General features: G+C 36.1%; 1 protein-coding gene and 1 long non-coding RNA gene across 2 annotated transcripts in view; one reads left to right on the forward strand and one right to left on the reverse strand.

The window, feature by feature from the left end:
- The window catches only part of gpc6b (glypican 6b), a 136,124-nt gene that overhangs the window by 5,184 nt on the left and 109,940 nt on the right, over window positions 1-21,000 (reverse strand). The window contains exons 8-9 of the mRNA XM_030124597.1: window positions 2,430-2,566; window positions 1,174-1,349 (exon numbers count right to left, since the gene is read on the reverse strand). Coding sequence (XP_029980457.1) covers window positions 1,174-1,349; window positions 2,430-2,566 — 313 coding nt within the window. The remainder of the gene's footprint in view (window positions 1-1,173; window positions 1,350-2,429; window positions 2,567-21,000) is intronic.
- Window positions 12,905-19,029, forward strand: LOC115412221 (uncharacterized). Its single transcript, XR_003934310.1, has 3 exons — window positions 12,905-12,917; window positions 18,025-18,029; window positions 18,900-19,029. It is a non-coding gene; the product is annotated as an uncharacterized LOC115412221 (long non-coding RNA).

Below are 21,000 nucleotides of genomic sequence, written 5' to 3' on the forward strand. Positions count from 1 at the left end.
TTTTATGGATTGGGATTGTCTCTGTCAACTCACCATCTATTTTTATTAGCAAATTTTTAATTTTTATTTTTATCAATTACTAGAAATTTCTAGTGACCCTGTTTGAATTCCAGGTGACCCCACATGGGGTCCCGACCCCAAGGTTGACAAACACTGGTTTACACTGTTATATTTACACTGTTTACACTGTTACATGTGTGTTTACATTGTTTAATCTGTTACATTTGCACATTTTGATACTACTTTTATATTTTTAAAATTTTACCCTTTCATACAGCATATATCTAATTTGCACATATTTTTGATTGCACAGTATTTTATATTTAATGTTTTTTTAATACACGTCTGTGTCTTTTGTGTTGTTATTTTGATGTAAATGCACTGTTACTGGCAGAGACCACCTGCAATTTAATGACATTAAAGCCTATTGTATTGTATTGTATTGTATTGTATTGTATTCTTCAGGGTTACAGTACATTACATAGATAAGGCACAAACTAGAACAGTACTTATCAACCTTGGGGTCGAGACCCCACGTGGGGTTGCCTGGAATTCAAATGGGGTCGCCTGAAATTTCTAGCAATTGACCAAAAAAAAACTTACTAATTAAAAAATATATGGTGAGTCGACAGAGACAATGACAATCCATAAAAGACATGACAAACTGTGAAGCTGAAACTGAAGCACTGTGGTACTGTTTATATTTCAAAGGTTCATTGTGGTCAGTTTCAGATGCTGCAGCTCTTTCATAATTCATAGTTTGAGTTCTTGTTTGTTCAGTATTAATTGTCAGCCTTGTAAATCCAAGCTGGACTGACTGTACATATCCTGACCAAGGAAAATAAAACTCTCACTTTGTGCAGTAATCTACACCTGGCTTTTCCTTCTCCATCCATAATAATATATATATTTTATAGACTAAATGTCATCTAAAATTAACATTTATTTGCAACATAGTATAGAAAACTATTACATGATCAAAAACAAATTAATTTTAACAAAAAAAATGTTTCCGTTTTGAGTGTCTGGGGTCGCCAGAAATCTGTGATGTTAAAATGGGGTCACAAGACAAAAAAGGTTGGGAATCCCTGAACTAGCAGATAAACTGGCTATGACCACCTCAGGCTAAGAGGACAACTAAAATAGTTTAACAATAAACATTACATCACTTACTTGAGTCTTGAAAATAGATATCATTGCCATTGTAGGCATTTTTCAATTTGTTGGTCATCACTCTCAAAGCCATGATCTGCTGACGGATGAAAGTGTCTGGACGGGTGATGTCGACGGCCACCTCAGGGTTATTGACCTGGTTGGTCAGCCCATCCTTTTGGACCTCAGGGAAGTACCTTTCAGGTTAATAACAAATGAGAAATACTTGATGTTACGATTTGTGTCAAAGAGCTCGGTGAAAGGACAACGAGGCCAGTAAGTGCACATTAATCAATAAAAAAAAAAATTCATGACACTTGACAACATCATTATAGACGCCGAGCCCTTTGACGTGCAAAGAATTCGCATAATCACTACGGGCAAACTGAAAAGAGAGAAAGCTCCACTTAATACAAAGTGTTTTGCTTTTATCTGCCGGTCTCGTTCTCTTGAGAGTACCTCTTTGAGGACACACCAGTTCTGGCTAAATGCTTGACCTAATCACGTCCTGTAATGTTCTGACATACTTGTGAGATATTTCTCCAGGGAAAACATGTCAGCTGCCTGCATTCCGGTTTGATAAATAAGCGGCGAACCATCATGAGAAGGCATTCCACAAATCGTCTGACATACAAGCAATTGTTTCCTATAAACCCAGGTCATTCTCGATAAATCTTGTTGAAGAAGTAACATTTGCTACCCTGACTTCACACATATTTATTTTCCTTTTGGTCAAAAAAAAAAAAAAAAATGCAGCGATTGCCACATCCAATACCAGTAAACAGGGTTAAAAGGGATTATTTACTTCAAGGTTCATAAAGAATTTTAAATATGAATGCTGAACATGTTTTGATTGTATAGTATAGATGAATAAAACTGACATAAACCAATTAACTGTAACCTCAGTAGTAGCTGCAGGCATTTGAAGCGCTTGTGCAAATATTTCCCTTGTCAATGAAATCAGATTAACATTGCAACACCCTGGTGATTGCACATTTTCAACAGAATGACAACAAAATTCCATAAATAATGACAAAAAAAAAAAAAGGCATCAAAGCTGTACCTATAGTGTAAAAATGGTCAAATTGTGAAATATCTCTTTGGTTGTTTTATGAATCCCAGTCAAAGTGTACCAGACTCTTGCATAGCTGAGTTTAAGTCGGTGAAAGTAAATAATCTGATGCATAATTCTAGGATTAGAGTGATTAACGTTAGAGCAGACTTTGGACTTCTGTGTAACCTTTTGTACTAGACTGCATCAGCTCTGGTGCCCTTACCTGCCCTTGGTATGCCCGTTCCAGCAATCCTCATCACTGGCATTTCCAGCGGTCACTCTGTCCTCGACACACATCACTTCAGGCAGACCGGACCAAAATTTCTTGGACAGCTTTAGTTTCTCTTTTATGTCAGCCACCTAGGTAAAGACAGTGAGGTTACTCTTGAGAAAAAAAAAAAAAAAAAAACTAGTGCAAATAAATCACACCAGTGTTCCGGTGTAGCGGACGGAGCCAGAAAATGATACACACTCTCGACTGTATAGGAAACATTCATATAACCAATCTGGAGTCTTTTATTATAAGCAACTCATTCTCCAGAGCCACATAATCAAGCACAAATTACACCGCACTGGGACCACTGCTGTTAAATATTAATAACACACCTCTATTACTTTTATTAAGATCATCAGCCCTTAACATCTTAAATTAGTATCAATTTTACAATAATTACACCCTTGTAAAAGCATTTGAGAGCAAATATATGCACAATAAGATATCCTTAGATGTATTTAGCAAATAACTATGTAACAATATACATGTTGACGTTTTCCCATAAATTTAGAATTTTTGTTTTCAGGCACATTCCTCTTTTTATTCCTATTTATAGACATCAGTAATGACCTTTGACCTGGTCCAATTATTACATTTAATCCTCTCGATCAAGAATAAATCACATTGTCACAGTCATTTCATCAGAAGAGGTGAGAATATTTTATGGGGAGAAGTGTTTATATTTGTAGTGTTGGTTAATAGAAATCTTCCTATTTTTTTTTTTTTTTTTTTTTTTTTAAACCTGTCTTGTCCAGTATCATAACAGCAGAATAGTAGTCTGGCTTCCTTTTTTTTGCTGAACAAATTTGCTTTGCCAAGGGAAACTTCATCAAGTATATGAGGCTCCCCTTGATATTCTGCTGTCTTTATTTCGAGGTCCGTTGAACCACATTTCAGACCTGACATGAAGGAACAGGGGGAAGGAGAAGAAAGGGGGAGAAGAGAAAAAGAAGAAGATGGCGAAGACCTAAATCTTACGAATCTTAACCCAGACCTTAGGAAAGACAATTAGATCACTGTAGTAATTAACCCTTTCATGCATACTGGTCACTCCAGTGGACAGCTATTCTATAGCTGTTCTCTTATATATTTATGGATTTTGTTGTTCTTTTCGTTATTGTTTTTTTTACACATATCTTTATTAAAGTTTTTAGACACTACATATCTTTTATGACATGAATTGGTCACATTATGTAGATTTCTCCTGAGCATAAACCCCCAGAATCACAAGCCCTCCCCATAGTTTTCGCACTATTTATCAGTAAATACATGTTTCTGTGCCTCAAAAATTAAACGTGTGGTGTCCAGCTGAGTGGACATTTTTGCAACTTCATGAAAAATAGGTTCATAAGATTTTTTTAATTATTATTATTATTTTTGTAAAGTATTTTTTACATTTTTAAAAAATTATTCACTTTTTTTTTCCAGAAGAAAATTTTCAATCGCATTGTTTTTTTCATACCTAAAGAGGAATAAAAACACTCAGGAAAAAAAAAATTTGATTAAGGTTCTCATAATTCGTGCATGAAAGGGTTAAAAAAAACAGGCGTGATTTCTCTGAAAATTAATTTGGAGTTAAAGTTCCTTCCACTATTACTATCAAACGTCCCATCATTACAAGCTCGTAGGAATAACCAAAGCTTGAATGCCAGACTTAAATGTTCCTTTGCGTCCTGACCATGTGACACCGTCAGATATATCGTTTCCTGACTTGAGCCTGTTGAACTCCAATCTTTCATCAAACACACAAAAATTTGACATATTTCACTGAAGCTGAGGCAAAACCCGATAACAGCAGGTTGGCCCCATTATCTTTTTCCGTCTGACTTGCTGTTGGCTTACGTGAAATTGTAGTGAACCTGAGCAGAACATGAAAGGTGCTGTACTGACTGTGTGACGCTGCTGTAGGCCCCAACACTGCTTTTGATGTGTTAATCCTGTCACACTGATGCCAAAGCACTTCAGCAGCTCTGATACTGCCCAGAGGGTCAAGGCTACACTCAATGCAAGAGATTGACTGGCAATGTTTGACTAAACCTCACACATTAAGTTTACTTTAACAAGTGAGAGATTCACACTACTTCTCGGAATCCACTGGAAAAACCAGGCCAGCGGAAAGTGTGAGTCGATCTGAAAATTACATATTCATATCGCCTAATGTAAACATTTAATTAACACTTCACTAAAGTGTTGCTATGTGTTATGTGGCTGCGAACACTTCACATTCTTCAAGTTAATGGGCATCAGATAAATATAGATGGATGATAAGGTCTTCTTCATATTATATGTTGCAGCATTCACACACTTTCTAAAGCTGTGGTTTCCAAATATCACTGAATATATGTTATATTTTTTTAATTTCAGTCAACAGAACCAACAAAACACTAAAGATATAACTATAAACATTACTATAAACACCCACTATCCACTGTAAACTACCTCAATACTTAACAACGAACAGGAAAAAAAGTGAGCCATCGCTGATAATAATAATACGCATGAATTTCAGAAATGTCTGCCTCTTACTTCATTGCGCATTGCCCATGAATAAATAATACAACTGCAACAAGCAACACTAGCATGCAATGGCCTATAATGCACACTAGATGGCACTATGTCTTTGAAAAATGGACATCTGGAGTCAGACTGTGAGAGTAAATAGAGTAGAACCTGAAGTAAGGAATGCATTTCACACTGAAACCACCTGTGTTTACCAATGCTGTTTCTTTTACAGCTTTATATCAGAGTCCCAAGGAAAAGCACTTGCCAAAGAAATAAATACGAATTCAAATAGAAAACACCTCTCGTCACATTATCACTATGATACGGTGACAGAATGACAGGAGGGGAGGGTGTGAATGTGTTTTGAGCAAAGACTGTCATAATCACCTGTCTGCTGGGGAGTTGTTATTCTCATCTAATATCCCAATGGATGTCACAAACAACTCCCACACCGCCATATCTCACATTTGATATCTATATTGTTCTGTAATTCCCATGGGAATGTAACAGATGAATATTATAATGATGTGTGATATCACTTCCTGATGGCATTTAAAATGTGCACAGTTAGGGGAAGCAACTACAAAAATACTGCAGCGTCTTCATAAGATGTAAAAAAAAAAACACACACACAAAAAAAAAGTGATTTTTTTTTCTGCGATTTCTTTCACAGGATCTAATAAAAACATGAACGTGTAATTCCCAGATTAACCGAATGGTACAATGAAAAAAGACCTACCTTGAGAAGAAATGTTATATTTATTCTATTTTGACACTAGATGTACATCACCTTTTTTTTTTTCATGTATTAGCCTTATTTTTTGACTTATCTACCACACTTAATTTCTATTACAATGCTGTTCCACATAAAAGAAAAAAAAAACATAAAGAAAATTCAGAAGGCCTACACATGGCCTCAGTTTTTAATGCATCTTACCATCGATATTCTATTCGTCTTAAAGCAATAATAATAAAATAAGTTATATAATAAGAGTCTGCGTCACATTTGTATTAATGCCATCCATGTAGGAGAACAGTTATAATGTATGACAGCAGCAGCTGGTTTTGTTGTGCAAAGAGAGTAAAGCATTGAATTTAAATGCGTTTAACCTTCTGCTTGATGCGTCATAATTAGATATTCACATTAAAATCTACAAACATGACGATATGTTATGCTACTTCAGAAGGGTTCATTCAGATGCAAAGCTTAGGCATTGATCTCAAACTTTGAACACAATATACAGAGCAAAAAAAGAACAAATATAAAGGCTGTGTTATATGAAATATGAAATATTTATTATTACGCATCAATTTAAACACAGGGCATGAAAAGCTTCACCAAGGTACAGTATTCCTGTCCTCCACTGCTGGACTTTTTTTTTTTTTTTTCTTATATGCCCTCAGTTCCCCAGCTTCCTGTCATGAACCATATATTACTTCATTGTGTTTCTCCTTCTCTTTCTGCCCTCTCTACAACTCTGGTCTTCTTTCTCTTTGGTCTTTCTCTGTGCGTTACTTCAGTCTTAAGTGAAAGTGAAGGTTTTATGGCTACCTGACCTGCGATCTTAGACCAGAACTCTATTCTAAGGAGCTTTGTGAATAAAGCCCCTGGTTTCTCTTTCTGTCTGTGATATTACACTGTACGCTCTGTCGTCTTTTCTTACAACTGTCCTCCTTACACCGTTTGCCTTCTTCATGTAAAATTTCTTGTAATTCTACCACTTAAATGAACTATAAAGCATGACTATATTAAATCCTAATTTTTTTCAGTCTAAGTCATGCATATTGACTTAACTTTTATTCACTTTTATTCACGTAAGTCAGTCAGGAATTAATTCATTAATATTGCTCTCACTTTGTTAAAGCTCCATAACCATATTACATTTATCAAATGGCAGTAAACCATGATACATTTCCACATTACACAAAACTAATGCTGCAGTAAACAACATAATGTATTGAATCTTACAGATTAATATGCCATGGTTAAAACATCTCTTGTTTTTTTTCCATCATAAATAAAATCCCCGCAAACATTTTGGATATGCAATACAATGTTTACTCACTGTAAAAAGTAATTGGACAAATATGGGGAAATGTTTACAGGGAATAATTATTTCCAAAAACAACAGCATGAGTCGATGAGATAATCATGTTAGCAGGCTCAAAGTCTGTGTACAGACACTCTTTTTTTTTTTTTTTGTAAGATTTCTAATCTTTGTTGTTTGTGTGAACACACGCAGGTCATGCAGTTGTGTGATTCTCCGCACGTGTGTCACCAGCGTGTGAGCCGTGTTCCACCTTTTAGCTCAGCATACAAATGTAAGTGAACTGACCAGTGAGTTTCAGATGCCCTTGCCTATTCTCAGATCAAAAGCTGACGTGTCAGTGGCTTTGAAGCTGCAGTCACATTCCTGGCAAACAGCACAATGTCAGCAGCCCGAGCTCTTATCTGGCCGTGGGATGATGCCCCGACGTGCTTTCTGCCTTTCAATAAAAAGAAAATGTGTGGCCAGACCATCTCTTGAACTTTTTAGTCCCAAAACACATCACACACACAGCAATACTGAGGCTGGCTTACAGTACTGTTCACCATTTCCTCTGCTAAATTTCTCCCAAAAACATACATTTATATTTGTATCTCTACTCATATCCTCCTGAGACCCAGTAAGTAAAAGTTTTTAGTTTTTAGTTTTTTTTTTTACATTACATAATTGCCTTGATTGGAAACTGTATGATGCCACAGTTTTTCAGATAATTTTAATTTTTATTTAATTAAATATCCTTTGCAGTGGACAGCTGTTTTTTTTTTTTTTTAATAAAGCTATGAAACTCTTGTCCACTACAGAGGACAAAAATGCATTGCTGGGTCTCAGGAGGATATGGGGACAATCATTAACATAGTGTGTTTTTTAGCCCCTTATACTAAATGTAAACATCACAACCTAAACCAAAAAAGTCATAACCCTCAAAAGTAGAGGCTTTTCATGGAAAACTCAATTTTATCCCCCTGTTGGGATGACTCCCTATGGTTTAGTGTGCTGTAAAAAGTCCCAAACAGGCACACACCAAGGTTATGTTTTCATGCATTTAAGGGACTTCACATTGACTTCCATTCATTTACTTTAATAACAACTATAACAACAGCATACCTAAAACTACACCTTACCTTATCCTGACTCTAACTGTCATCTATCCCTAAAAAAAATGGATGAATCTTAACCCTCAAATTTGCTGAGTTACATGGTGTGGTCCAGCTTCACGTCCCCACAACGTAAGCTGTGTCCACAAAATGTGAGAGTGTAATCAGGTTTTGCTGCCCCACAGGAAAAACACGGACACACACACACACACACACACACACACACACACACACACACACACACACACACACACAAAAGCCCATCAGGCATTGGGTTTAATACCGGTATAAACACCACCATCTTGTTAAATTAGCAATTAGTCCTTTTTTCAAGCAACTATCTGGGGATGCCATCGCCGCCTGACACTGAGCATATCCCTCTGCTGTAAGCCTGAGCTAAATTAGTGCATGTTCAATCTAATCATAGACTCGGCAGCAGGTCTTACCACTTAAACCACAAGGGGCAGACAACTCCTCGATCAACTTATTTTCCCTGGCAACTGCTCCTCCTGTCTGCGTTAAAATAGTTTTTCATTTGATACGAATGCAGTATTCTTCCTGCATCTCAATTACAGAGGTCAGGGAGTCGGTTCTGCTCATACCAGACCTTGGCCATGCTGTAAGTCTTTCCCTGACCAGTGACCACTGTGAGGACAGACTGAATAGTTTCTCGCAAAGAGGAAGGCCACAGTAAGAATATCTCTGCCGCTTCATCACATTCTTGATCGTGTTATAGACTTCCTTGGTATTGTGTGTTGACTGAGACATTCAAAACGAGCTAATACGTGCTCCGTTCTCGGTCTGGGGTGCACTATGTGGTAACACAGCCAACACATTAACAGCCACAGTGTCGAGTATCAGGGTGCTGAGGCCCTGTGGGTGCATGTCCCTGGATACGGCTATTTAATCTAGTGTCTAACACTTCATAAAATGTTCCTCTTTGGTTCAGGTCTACTCATAAAAAACAGGTTCTCTCAACCAAGACCTGCCATCTGGCTGTAAAGCAATTTTAGCATATTAAAAATCTGTAGAGTAGAGATAATATTGGCTAGCCAAGAGCATACCAAAGTAAATGACCTCTGTGATAATGTTTTGAGTAGCAGTTGTCTTCACTTTGTTAGACCTCTTTTGTCCTTGTCTGGAAACAGTGACCTTAAAGGTGACTGGCGCTGCTGCTCGGAGCAAGTAACTATCAGAATGCATATAGACGTGAGCTGTTTTCATCCAATCAATATCCATCAACAGAGGGCAAAAGCAAATATGTTTCCCCTCTGTGACTTCACAATAGATGAGACAAAGAGACATTGCCCAGCTGTTTATGTTGCAGTACTCACACAGATGGGAATGGTACACCAAAGTAAATCATGGTTGGTACAGCACAACCACATGCAGACTAAAGCGCAGCCTGACATGACAGTGCAACGGTGGTTTCTGTCCTCAGCTGCCAGGCTCCACGCCATGTGTTCATGATAAACCCATTTTTAGTTCCATTCTGCAGGCCATCACACTTTTTTTCAACTCTCAGCCAGAGCCGCCCTCCTTGTTTTTCTTGATTACAGCTGATTATGTCCTAGGATAAACCTGTCACAGCAGAATACTACAACATGATTTAACACAGACATCTCAACAAAGCATCTGCTGCGGCAGTGCATATATCATTCTTATATCTGCTGGTGACAGCACCGTCAGTGACAATCCTGTGACATTGCTATTACGCTCCTTCCAGGAATGGATACTTGACATAAAGTAACATTTTATTGTTATTCAAAGATGGCTCTTCATTTGTACTGTTGTGATTCTTGAAACTTGGGTTTCCACACCATAAAGGAAAAGATTTAAACCTCATCTAAAACTAAGAGAGAAACAACCAAATGTAATGAATAATTAACATCTATCAGTCTCATACATCATTTAAGATTTTTTTTTTTTGTGTTACGTCCTTACATACAGGTACATTAAATTGAATCTTATCCTGTAGTTCAGGGGTGTCAAACTCATTTTAGTGGGCCACATTCAGCCCAATTTGATCTCAAGCGGGCCGGACCAGTAAAATAATAACAGAGATAAAAGGAAAATTATATTATGATCCGGTTTACATCTACAAAGTTACCTTAAAAATTTGAATAACACAAACAACTTGAATTGTCTCAAGAAAAACAAGTGCAATTTTAACAATATTATGTCTCGGTTTATCAGTTTATCATTTACACATGTGCATTACAATCACACAAAACATTTAGTAACAGGCAGAATATTGGTAAAATTGCATTTATTTTTCCTAAGACATTTCTGTTTGTTCATATTTGTTCAGGTTATTCACATTTTTTTGTGAAAGTATTGTTTGGTAATGTAAACATTTTCATGTAACTTTACTTTTTTACACCAAAAAAACAAAGAGAAAATTTGGTGTTGTCATTATTTATAGGTTATTATGATAATATTTTTCTGGTCTGACCCAGCTGAAATCTAATTGGACTGTATGTGTCTGTATGTGGAACCTGAATTAAATGATTTTGACACCATTGATTGTTAATATCTTCAGTGTAATTTTTGCATTTCACAAATTCCTCCCGCGGGCCGGATCAGACCCTTTGGCGGGCTGGATTTGCCCCCCGGGCCGCATGTTTGACACCTGTGCTGTAGTTTGATTCCATACTTCAAAAAAGGTTATGTTAAATATTAAATTCAATCACTTATTCTGTGACACCCTCTAGGCATAACTTGTTTTTTCGACTTTCAACACTCTTCACTATTGTAGAAAAAAAACATTCATCATGTCTTTAATTTAATATGACGGTGAACCAGTGTGTACCTTCGAAAAACAGAAGCACACACTCAAATAGCTACTTCCAAAAATAGCACAATCTGTGTCATTACAAAAATTACCAACTAAAAACTCCCACAGTTAATTTTGAGTGGGTTTGATCATTCTGCTGTGTGGTGCTAAGAAAATAAACAGTTATGGGGAAAGAAAACCTGGGATCTGGTTATTTTTTGATATGATTGTGGCCAAAATGTATGCCTGTTGTTCTCATGTTACATGAACGACTTGATAAAGTCTCTGTGTATTGTTAACACAGCGGTGCTGCATATTCAGAAAACCACTTAGCATATTGCCTCAAACCATTTGCTCAGGCCCATGGTTACTACAGTTAGGCAATATGCTTTATCATGGGGAGCAAAATTTATCACACAATGATCCCACAGTGAGGAAAAATGACAGAATATTGATGAAGCGGTGGTGAGTTTGCGCTTGTGATTCGCCCAAGGCTACGACAGGAGAAGTTTGAAAAAGGGAGATGATTAAAGGGAGGCTATGCTCTGTGGAGAACAGAGCAATCATCAGCAGGCCTGTGCTCCCCCTGCTGCACTCGCTCCCAAGAGAGAAAGGCAGGCGAGAGTGTAATGGGACCAATGTGGCTCATTAATGTATTGACAGATATGAAAAGTAGCTGAGGCTTTATGGGACCAGCAACAGCCTCCATGAATGAGGGGACTATGTATGGTGTGGCTATCATATGGAATAATTGTTACTGAAATAGTATAAAAGTATATTTTTTTGTGGGGGAAAAAAAGTATTGGTAGTGTAGCTGATTTTAATGCAATAGATGGAATAGATTTCATTCATTAAATTGAGTCTGATGTATGATGATGAGACAAAAATATAGCCATTTGTATTAAACTCTGGTGATTTTTTATTTTATTTATTTTTTATTGTGTGCAAGTTATCTCTCTTGCTTTTCTTGATAAAACCCCAGTCTTCCCAATTTCAGCTGAAAAGAGGTCCATACAGATCACAACTACAGTATTCAGTTATCTGCAGAGCAAAAAAAAAAAGATGGCTTTGGTTCTTATCAAGTGTCTCATAAGACTATCCTGATTCTATCAGAATGCAATTTATTATTAATAAATGCATTACTTTATTAACATAACATTAAGCTACATGTGACTAATACCACACATGTGACTGTATCAGAGCAGATGTAAATCAAAGACGCCCTGTTCCAGTCCAGCAGGTGGGCTGACTCTGGCTTTTTCCAGGCCTGCTGAAGAGAGTGTAATATTATGTGACTTTTCAGCTTAGAGGTTATATTAGTTAAAGAAAGTGTCCAAAATATGCATTTACACCTGGCTGCCTCCCACTCATAATACAAGCAGTCCACTCACAGATGTGGTCTGTCCAATGTATTTACCTTTCATCTGTAATGTGTAATATGAACTCACAACTTTAGACATGTTTTCCTCGTGTAGATGCAATACCCAGATACAAATACTGCATAAATAACACATTACGGTCAGGTAAGAATCTTAAAGGTTCAATGTCTGATATTTATATTTATTTATGTATGTCAATTCTGGGCAGTTAAGTTAAAGTTCTATTAAATCTAGTTTACACCAAACTAAGTGACCGTATTGCACTTCAATGCTAGATGCCACTCGCTATAAAACATAAAAAAGGAACATTTATTTTGGAGGTTGAAGTAGAAATTTTGAGGTCAACATGGTGGACTCTTGAAGTGACCTGCTTCCTTTGTACAAATAAATGGCTCATTCAAAGATAATAATAATAAAGAACATACTGTAATATTAAAATTTATATTGTGTTTCTGCAATTAGAACCTCTTCAACCCCACAATATCTTATACAGCGGACCTTTAATTATTAAATATTTACAACTTATTTTTACCACTAGAGTATTAACTCCATTCACACTATTTAACCTTATAAGGCTAAACGTATCACATTTGATTCATGAGTTCTGAAGACCTCTACATGACCAGTGTCATATTTTTGTCTTGAAAAACCTGATGCATATAATTAGATACATGCAATACAGGGATAATTCACCAAGGGGGAGGGATTTGTTCACCAGAGGCCTTTCCAGTGACATTACAAGATTGTCATTAATGAAGAAGGAAGCAGAACTTTGCCAATTTTGAAAAGGAATTACCAGTTTGTTAGACATGTTTGTGTTATATATGTTTTTGTTTGTTCAAAAATAATAATATTTGAGCACTGAGACCCAATGTATCAAATATGATACAAAATTATAAGTCATACATGGAAATTGATATTTGAAAAAAACCTTATTTTGGTTGTTCAGAAGGACCAATAAAGGCTCCAGTTTTAAAGAAGTGGAATTTTCTGTCAATGATTTAATAGTTCAGGCTTTACAGGGTTAAAATCAGTCAAATGCTTCCTTATGTCACTCTGTTTTAATGAAATTACATGTTAGTACACAGAAGAGGTTTTTAAAATGGACATTACAATGCAATGTTGACGCCTACTTTACTTACTTTTACTGTCAGCCAAAAAAAAATTAAAGATTGTGTTATAATGACATCAGACTACGGTATCACTACACCAAATATCATAAAATATATATCATGATTTATCTTGCACTGTTAAAAGAAAAAAGCTGAAAAAATAAAAATACTCAGGTTTGTAAAGCACAGTGGAAATGAAACATTGGAGTTAGAACCATAGTCTTATGGGATATTAAAGTTGGATGTTATGAGAAGCCCTAGGGTGAAAATGGTTAAGTTTCTGTAGTGGAAAAGGAGCTATTCTTCAACTTGGTTAGAGACATTTTCTCCCATCCCAGATCGTTTTTTAAATGGACTTCCAAGAACTTTGATGAGAGGCCCAGAACTTACCCCAGTTCTTCTTTTTGAAGTTTACTTTGAACCTCCTTGAACTAGGTTTTCGAAATAGTAGCAGATCTAAAGTGGATGCGTCATAGTTTCAGAAACATTATGCTTATTTTCACACCTCATACAGTAGACATGTGCAAGAATGAAACTGTTTATGAATAAATCTGGTGAATATTTAATGTTGGCACAAGCTGTAGTACTTTTTGGTATTTTGGCATGAAGGCCTATACTTTATTCTGGCTGTCTCCTTGACAACATTACTTGCCTTGTGAATGAAGATACAGTATTACTAGAAGATTAAAAGAGCTTCTTGGCTTGTTGCATCTTTTCTTAATATGCATGTGTAATGTCTTTATCTCACTACAGGACAAGGTCAGAGTGCTTTCTTGTTGAAGTGAAGTGTGCTGCTAAGGGATATGTGTCACTGAACATTCATCAAATGTATTATTTAAAAATACCTAATGAGTTATACTAGATTATAAGGGACATTGAAAGCATAAAGAGTGAAACTAATCACTTTAAAAACAAAACAAAACAAAACACATATACAGTCACAACAGTGCCAAGCGCATACCCGTAAACCCATAGAAACTTGCTAAAATCAATATCTATATGTTATATGATTCTATTATAGATTCATTACTGACGCTACATGTAAACTCTGAAATCTTAGAGCAAAAACACAGGCTATGTTATTAGCCATTTTTGGAGTCTCTTTTAACCATAAACAATGCAAAAAAGATGAAATGGACATTATTGTATTCTCAACATTAGCTAGAAGACAAATATTCCTTGGATGGAAATCAGCAACCGCCCCAAAACCATCCTCATGGCTTAGCGACCACATGTTTCTTTCACATTTAGAGAAGATTAAATACAATTTGAGAGGTCAGACATCAAAATTTCAAGTAGTATGGGGCCTCATAAATACTTCAAACTCCAAAAACTGGGTTTTTGGAGTTTTTTCTTGCCGAGAAGGAGGGTCTAAGGATGGGGGATGTGCCGGGACATTAATCCATTTCCTTCATCTGCCATTTATTTGACTGTTGTTTGTTTTCATATCCAACTAATTCTGTAAAGCCCTGTGAGGCAACCTTGCTGTGATATAGGGCTTTACAAATAAAACTGAATTGAAAAATGTTTTTACTGCAGTTTTCCCATTCACACATTTTTTTTTTTTTTGTTTGGCGTGCTATATACAGTTGTGTACTCTCTAACAGTATTAATAACACCACATTTCCATATCTTGCATGTAGGATGTAATTGTGAATAAGCAGATTTGTCTACCATTAGGCTATTTAAATTTTTTTTTTTTTTTTTTTTTTTTTGCTTTGCTTTCTTTTTTTTTTTTTTTTTTTCTCTTACCTTTTTTGTTCTGTGAGTACCTTGCTATTTTTTATTGCTACCATCAACTATGTCATGTAGGACCAGGGGTGGGGGTGGGAAGAATGGGAAATGCTTAATGTTAAATCTGCACCAAAAACATTAGAAATAAAAATGTTAAAATAAAAAATAATTAAAAAGTGAAAAAAAAAATCAGTAATAATGAGTATATGTATTCCTGTAGATTTGTATTTTACCCCAATGATAAGGTGCTGTGCTGGAAAAATGTGAAAATGGCCTTTAAAAGTGCTTGAAAAGCGCTTGAATTTGACCTTGAAAAATATGTACAAACCTGGAAATATGTTTGAAATAAGCATTCGGGCAGCATTAGTGTAGTACTTTGATAAAATGACAAAGTAAATAAAACAAGAAGTTTGAGATGGATGAAAACAACTACAACAACAACAAAAACACGCTGTTTTTTTACTTTTGCTAAGACACTCATCAGTCTTTTTGGACAGATAACATACTGACACAAAAGCTGTAGTTACAGGATCTCCATTCCTTATTCTGCTATCCTCTATAAGATTAAAAAAAGCCCTACAAGTATCATTAGAGTGTTTAGGGAAAAAAAAGCTCTGATATTATCTCAAACATATCAGCGTATATTGCAGAGACATGAACTAAATGTATTCACAGCCAAAGGCCAATGTACCATGTGAATGTATGTGACCACTATAGCTTCACTATAGGAGTACTGAGTCAGTCCGACCTCCCAAGGCGCTGAAAAGTACCAGCGCCGCCAACTCCGGCTAATACTAACTAATGTCAGCTACAGCCAGAGTCAAGGGAAGGGGCAAAGTGATTTAAAAATAGGAGCATTGTAGTTGTTTTCTGCCCTGGACTCTGCTGTAAAACCCAGGAATGATGCTTTGATTGCAACATTTCTTCTACACTGTTGATTTTCGTTATAAATCCTATGAAAGTATAAAGCTTCAATTTCAGGGTATTATGTTTACTAAATTTTGCTGTTTATATCTCAGACTAAACTGTGGCCGGTCTGACCTTGTTTGGACGATTCCAAACAGATCTTTGGTGCAGTTATTGACAACACAAACAGTGGTGATATGTGGTTTGACTGTGTCTAAAACCAGAGCTGTAATGTAAACTCAACACAGCATTATTTTTGATCAGATGACTTTTTGTTTGAAGGAGTTAACTTGATACCGTTCTTGTTCCCCCGGTGATAGTTTTGGAATATCAATACTAAATATAACCCCTTTAATCATTGAAGCCCTACTCCACATGCTTGGTTTGGTTTATTTTATCATATTTATTTGTCAGAGCCCATGCACAAAACCATTAACCTCACACTAGATGGAATGCATTGTAGCCGATTTAGTTACAGTACTAACCAATTTCCATCTGCAGTGCCTGGGCATGTGGGCATTACAAGCTTTTACTACTGGAAAATACTCATTACAATTACATTTTGATCTGTTGCACTAGAGCAGTTTCAACAGAGGGATTAAGTGTCAAGCTGAAGGAGACCCGACAGCAGTATTGACTATGTTAGCAGGGTTAAGGCTGCATGTCACCTTTCAGCACCAGAATGATCAGGAGCTCCAGAATCTATGAAACAACAATGAACAACAACACTTTAGGAATGCTTTAGATGCTCTGGGCTGGACATACTGGACATACAATATACACTGGAAGGTCAGACTTTGTATTTACTAAAATGCTTTAATTACAATGTACTTACATGATTTAAGTTACATTACATTACTATAAAATCTTAAATATATTGTACTAATTTGTAGACATAGTCGAAAGTATGAAAAAGTTTAAGCTGAATGCATTTAAATCACTAAGTTTTAGTCATGACCACACCTTTTTATCTACACATTGCTTTGTGGGTATTGGGCATGTTGCTGAAAATGTGTCATTTTTATGTGCAGGGGTTCAGCGGGGTTGTGGTGTTAGTGTTAATTTGGACTTACTGTGTGTATGGCAATGTTTATTGGCCTTTTTGTGTTTGTTTTTGTATTTTTGTAGAGCTGCACCATGAGTGAGAGCCATAGGCCGAACAATGGCTTTCCTGTTCATCTCTGTTCACTCTTTTTTACATTAACTCCTTATACCTTGCCAAATTAAAAGCACTTCCTGTACTGGCAAATTACAGTGAGCTGACTTCCTGCCTAACTTCCATCAACACTACAATATATTAAGTTGAATAATTGTACAAAGTAACTTACACTGCAAAAAAATTTAATTTAAATCAATTTGGAATTGTGTACAATGAACAGACGATATTAAGTCTAATGATTATACAAAGCAATTGACATTGCAACAAATTTTAAGTTAAATTAACTTGGCATTTAGTGAGTTGTACTTAAAATAGAAATTCCATTCAAATCAAGCATTTAAATTTAATACACTCAAGTTTTCATTACTTGAATTTTTTAAGGCAACCGGTTTACTTAAATTTTTTAAGTGAACTCAACTTATCTGGTCTTACAGTGAAGGAATGTTTGTGGCTTTGTGAAGACAGGACACTCACATTTTTTGGGGCTGTGCTAAGAATGTACCCTACTGGTCATTAGTAGTCGCTTTTCCATTGGGCATCTGCGCAAAACTTTACTGATATTTACTAAATGTCGAAAAAACAGAAGTGCGTAATGTCGGTTTTTCCATTACATCACAAATGCAATGATTTGTTAATTTATTATGGCGAGATGACACGAGAAGTTATTCCATAAACATGCAGACAAACGTAAATATGGTGTTGATTTACAGATATATTTATTATTATATATTATTCCTCTATTTCGTACAAAATTAAAAAATGATTGGGTTTCCTGGTGTGTCCACACATACTGTGACATGGTTCTTCTTCTTCGCTTGTTGTAACATCTGTCAGCATCCGTTTTTTTAATTCACCCGACTCTAGTTGCGAAAAAAGGTCTTTCCATTGCAGTTTTGTGAGATATACCATTTGCGCTACACCCAAAAAACCACCTCTTGCCAGCGCAAAAATTTTTAATCAAAAATCGTCATTTTTGCATTAGGTAAATTTTTATGCACAAGTTATAATTGCGCAATTTGAGGGTCAATGGAAAAGCGACTAATGATAAAGGAAATCAACAATATAAAAGGAATTGCCTTACCATTGGATTTTATCGTGAATTACTTGGATAACCTACCACACGAGATGAGGAAATCTGACCAATATCTTTTGTTAATATTATTAGCAGGAGCAAAATAAAGCCGTAACTCGAAAATGGATGTGTGAAGATCCCCCAACACTTCTGGACTGGACAACTGTTGTGAATGAAATTTATGACATGGAAAGACTGACCTTCTCATTAAGACTCACTACTGATAAATGTAAAAAATATTTGGAAAAATGGAATGTGTTTGTTAATCAAAGAAATCCTTGAACCTGTATAATCTTATCCTAATTTATCCTGAACCAGTCTGTATTTTGTTTGTCTGGAGTTTGAACCTGGATGCTCTAATTGTTGTGGTCTGTTTTTTGTTTTTGTTTTTTTGTTTATTTTGTTTATCAAAAAATATGGAGATAAAATTAAGTATATAATAAATAAATAAATAAATAAATAAATAAATAAATAAATAAATAGAGGAATGTTCCCTGTGACTGTTAGATATACAGAAATAAATGTGCTATTATTAGTGCGGTATGAGCTGATGACTTCAAGCGTCTGCCTAATAAGTTGTGTAACTGCCTGTTGTGGCATTAGACGCAATGTCTGCATGGACATCCATAACCTGCAGCATATTTTGCTTATTGTTTATACGGATCTCCATTAGCTTCCACCATAGTGGTTGCTACTCTTCCTGGGGTCCGTTAAAATACAGATACAGTTACAAAATACATACATAAATAAAAACAAGTTTACAATTCATTGTTGTTATCAACCAGCTGAACATTTAATCTCAACCCATACACCATAAAACATTTAAACTTTTATCTTTACAACCACTTGGAGAGTCAAAACAATCATTTGCATTCCTGTATTTCCTTGAGTTGTTCCTGTTTGAGTGTTTTTTGAATGAATATGAGGTTTTAGTGTGCTTGATGTATAAAGGTAATTTATTCAATAGACTGGAGGTAGCTGGGATAGGCTCCAAGTGACCCCCATGACCCTAGTGAGGATAAAGCGGGATCAGAAAATGAATGAATGAATGACTGGAGGCCCTGTAAATGACAGAATCTTTCAATCGATTCGTTTCTGGTTTGGGAAGTTCAAGGTGACCCATGGCAACCTGTCTAGTGCCATGATTATGTTGTAGACCTCTATACCTTATTCTGTCGGTAAAAAAGTCAGGTTTCCCATTCACAATAGCACTCCTCATAAGAAAGAGGAGGTTAAATCTAATTTTTGCCTCAATATGTTTGAATCATCCAACTCAGGATGAATAAAGTGATTTGAACTAGACTGGAAGATTTTTTTTTTTTCCATCTCTTAGTTCATTAGCAGGAAAGACACTGTCTGACTTGATAAATTAGGCTCTGACATCATGGTCACTTGGGTAGAAACTTTACAGTTACCTTTCATTACAAATGGACATTGTAAGACCGCTAACTAGAAAACCAGCACGACTGCTGTGGAGCACCATAGGTCAGTTCAAAAAAAGAACTTATCATACTATAGAAATATTTATTATGGTTTGTTGCCTTCAATAATACCCACCAGCCTATCACAAGGAACCTTTTTAATTGTTCTGTGGGTTTCCTCAATTCTCTGTCAATTAATCATTAAAAAGTAGTCAAAGAAATCTGTTTTTAATCCTCTTATGAATGGCTCTAAGGGGATGATTTGCATTAAAATGCAAAGTTTACATTTCTCAGGCTACGATTTTTTAGCAATCAAATATTTATGTTTGAGTGCCACCCCTCATTCAAAGAAAGGTTAAATTTAGTGTCAAATTAACAATGCCCTGGAGGACCATGCCACATAGGCACATTTAAGACTTTCAGATTTATTTTTATGTGGTTTCAGAAAAAGTACGAGTTATGTTAGAATCTGAGGAATGTGCATAATTGCACGGCTTGGTCAAGAGTCAGTAGATACAACAACTCAGAGAATGGGACTGTGGATAGGCCCACTTAACTTCCATTAAGCTGTATCCAAAACAAAAATGTTTCAGTGGCTTGACATGTTCCTGGACTGCCGAAATATAATGTCAGGGTCAAGATTTTGGGAAAGGAGTGGTTGTGCTTTTTCCTCACTATTGACTTCACAAACCACACAGGGATGTTTCACTCAGTGTTTCCTAGTGATCATAGCTAAGAATAAAAGACAACAGATGTGTGTCTGGATACTGACTTTTACTAAATGTTCCTACTAAATGTCTTCTGTTACAGTGTTTCCCAACCTTTTTGAGCCATGGCACACATTTAACATTAGAAAAATCACAAAGCACACCACCAAAAAAATGTCTCAAAAAGTATATTTATTGAAATATAATGCAAATCTAGTCTCAATTTACTTACTCTTTGTGAAACTTGGGTCTGTTTAGTTGAACACAAAGCTGATATTCTAGCAGGAATTGAAGAAAGACACACACGAATCTTCCTCAACAGCTCTGAGTCTCTCTTTTTTCGTCTTTATATCAGGTGTGGGGCAGTGACATTTGGAAGGGGCATTTGGAACAAGAAGGCTGAGAGGGGTGCGTCAGCGACCACTCAGACAGACTCCCCCTCTTACAGATTGAGGTCCATCGTATAATAGTATGGGAGGCATACCCCCCCCCACCCCAACCTAATACCTGGGGTTCGTGGGTAACCTGCTAATTGGCACATCACTAGGGAGAGGGGCTTTATCAACAGAATAGCACCGCATAAGGGCCGCTTCACTTTCACTTTTATTTT

This window comes from Sphaeramia orbicularis, chromosome 21, assembly GCF_902148855.1.
Source record: "Sphaeramia orbicularis chromosome 21, fSphaOr1.1, whole genome shotgun sequence".
Lineage (NCBI taxonomy): Eukaryota > Metazoa > Chordata > Actinopteri > Kurtiformes > Apogonidae > Sphaeramia > Sphaeramia orbicularis.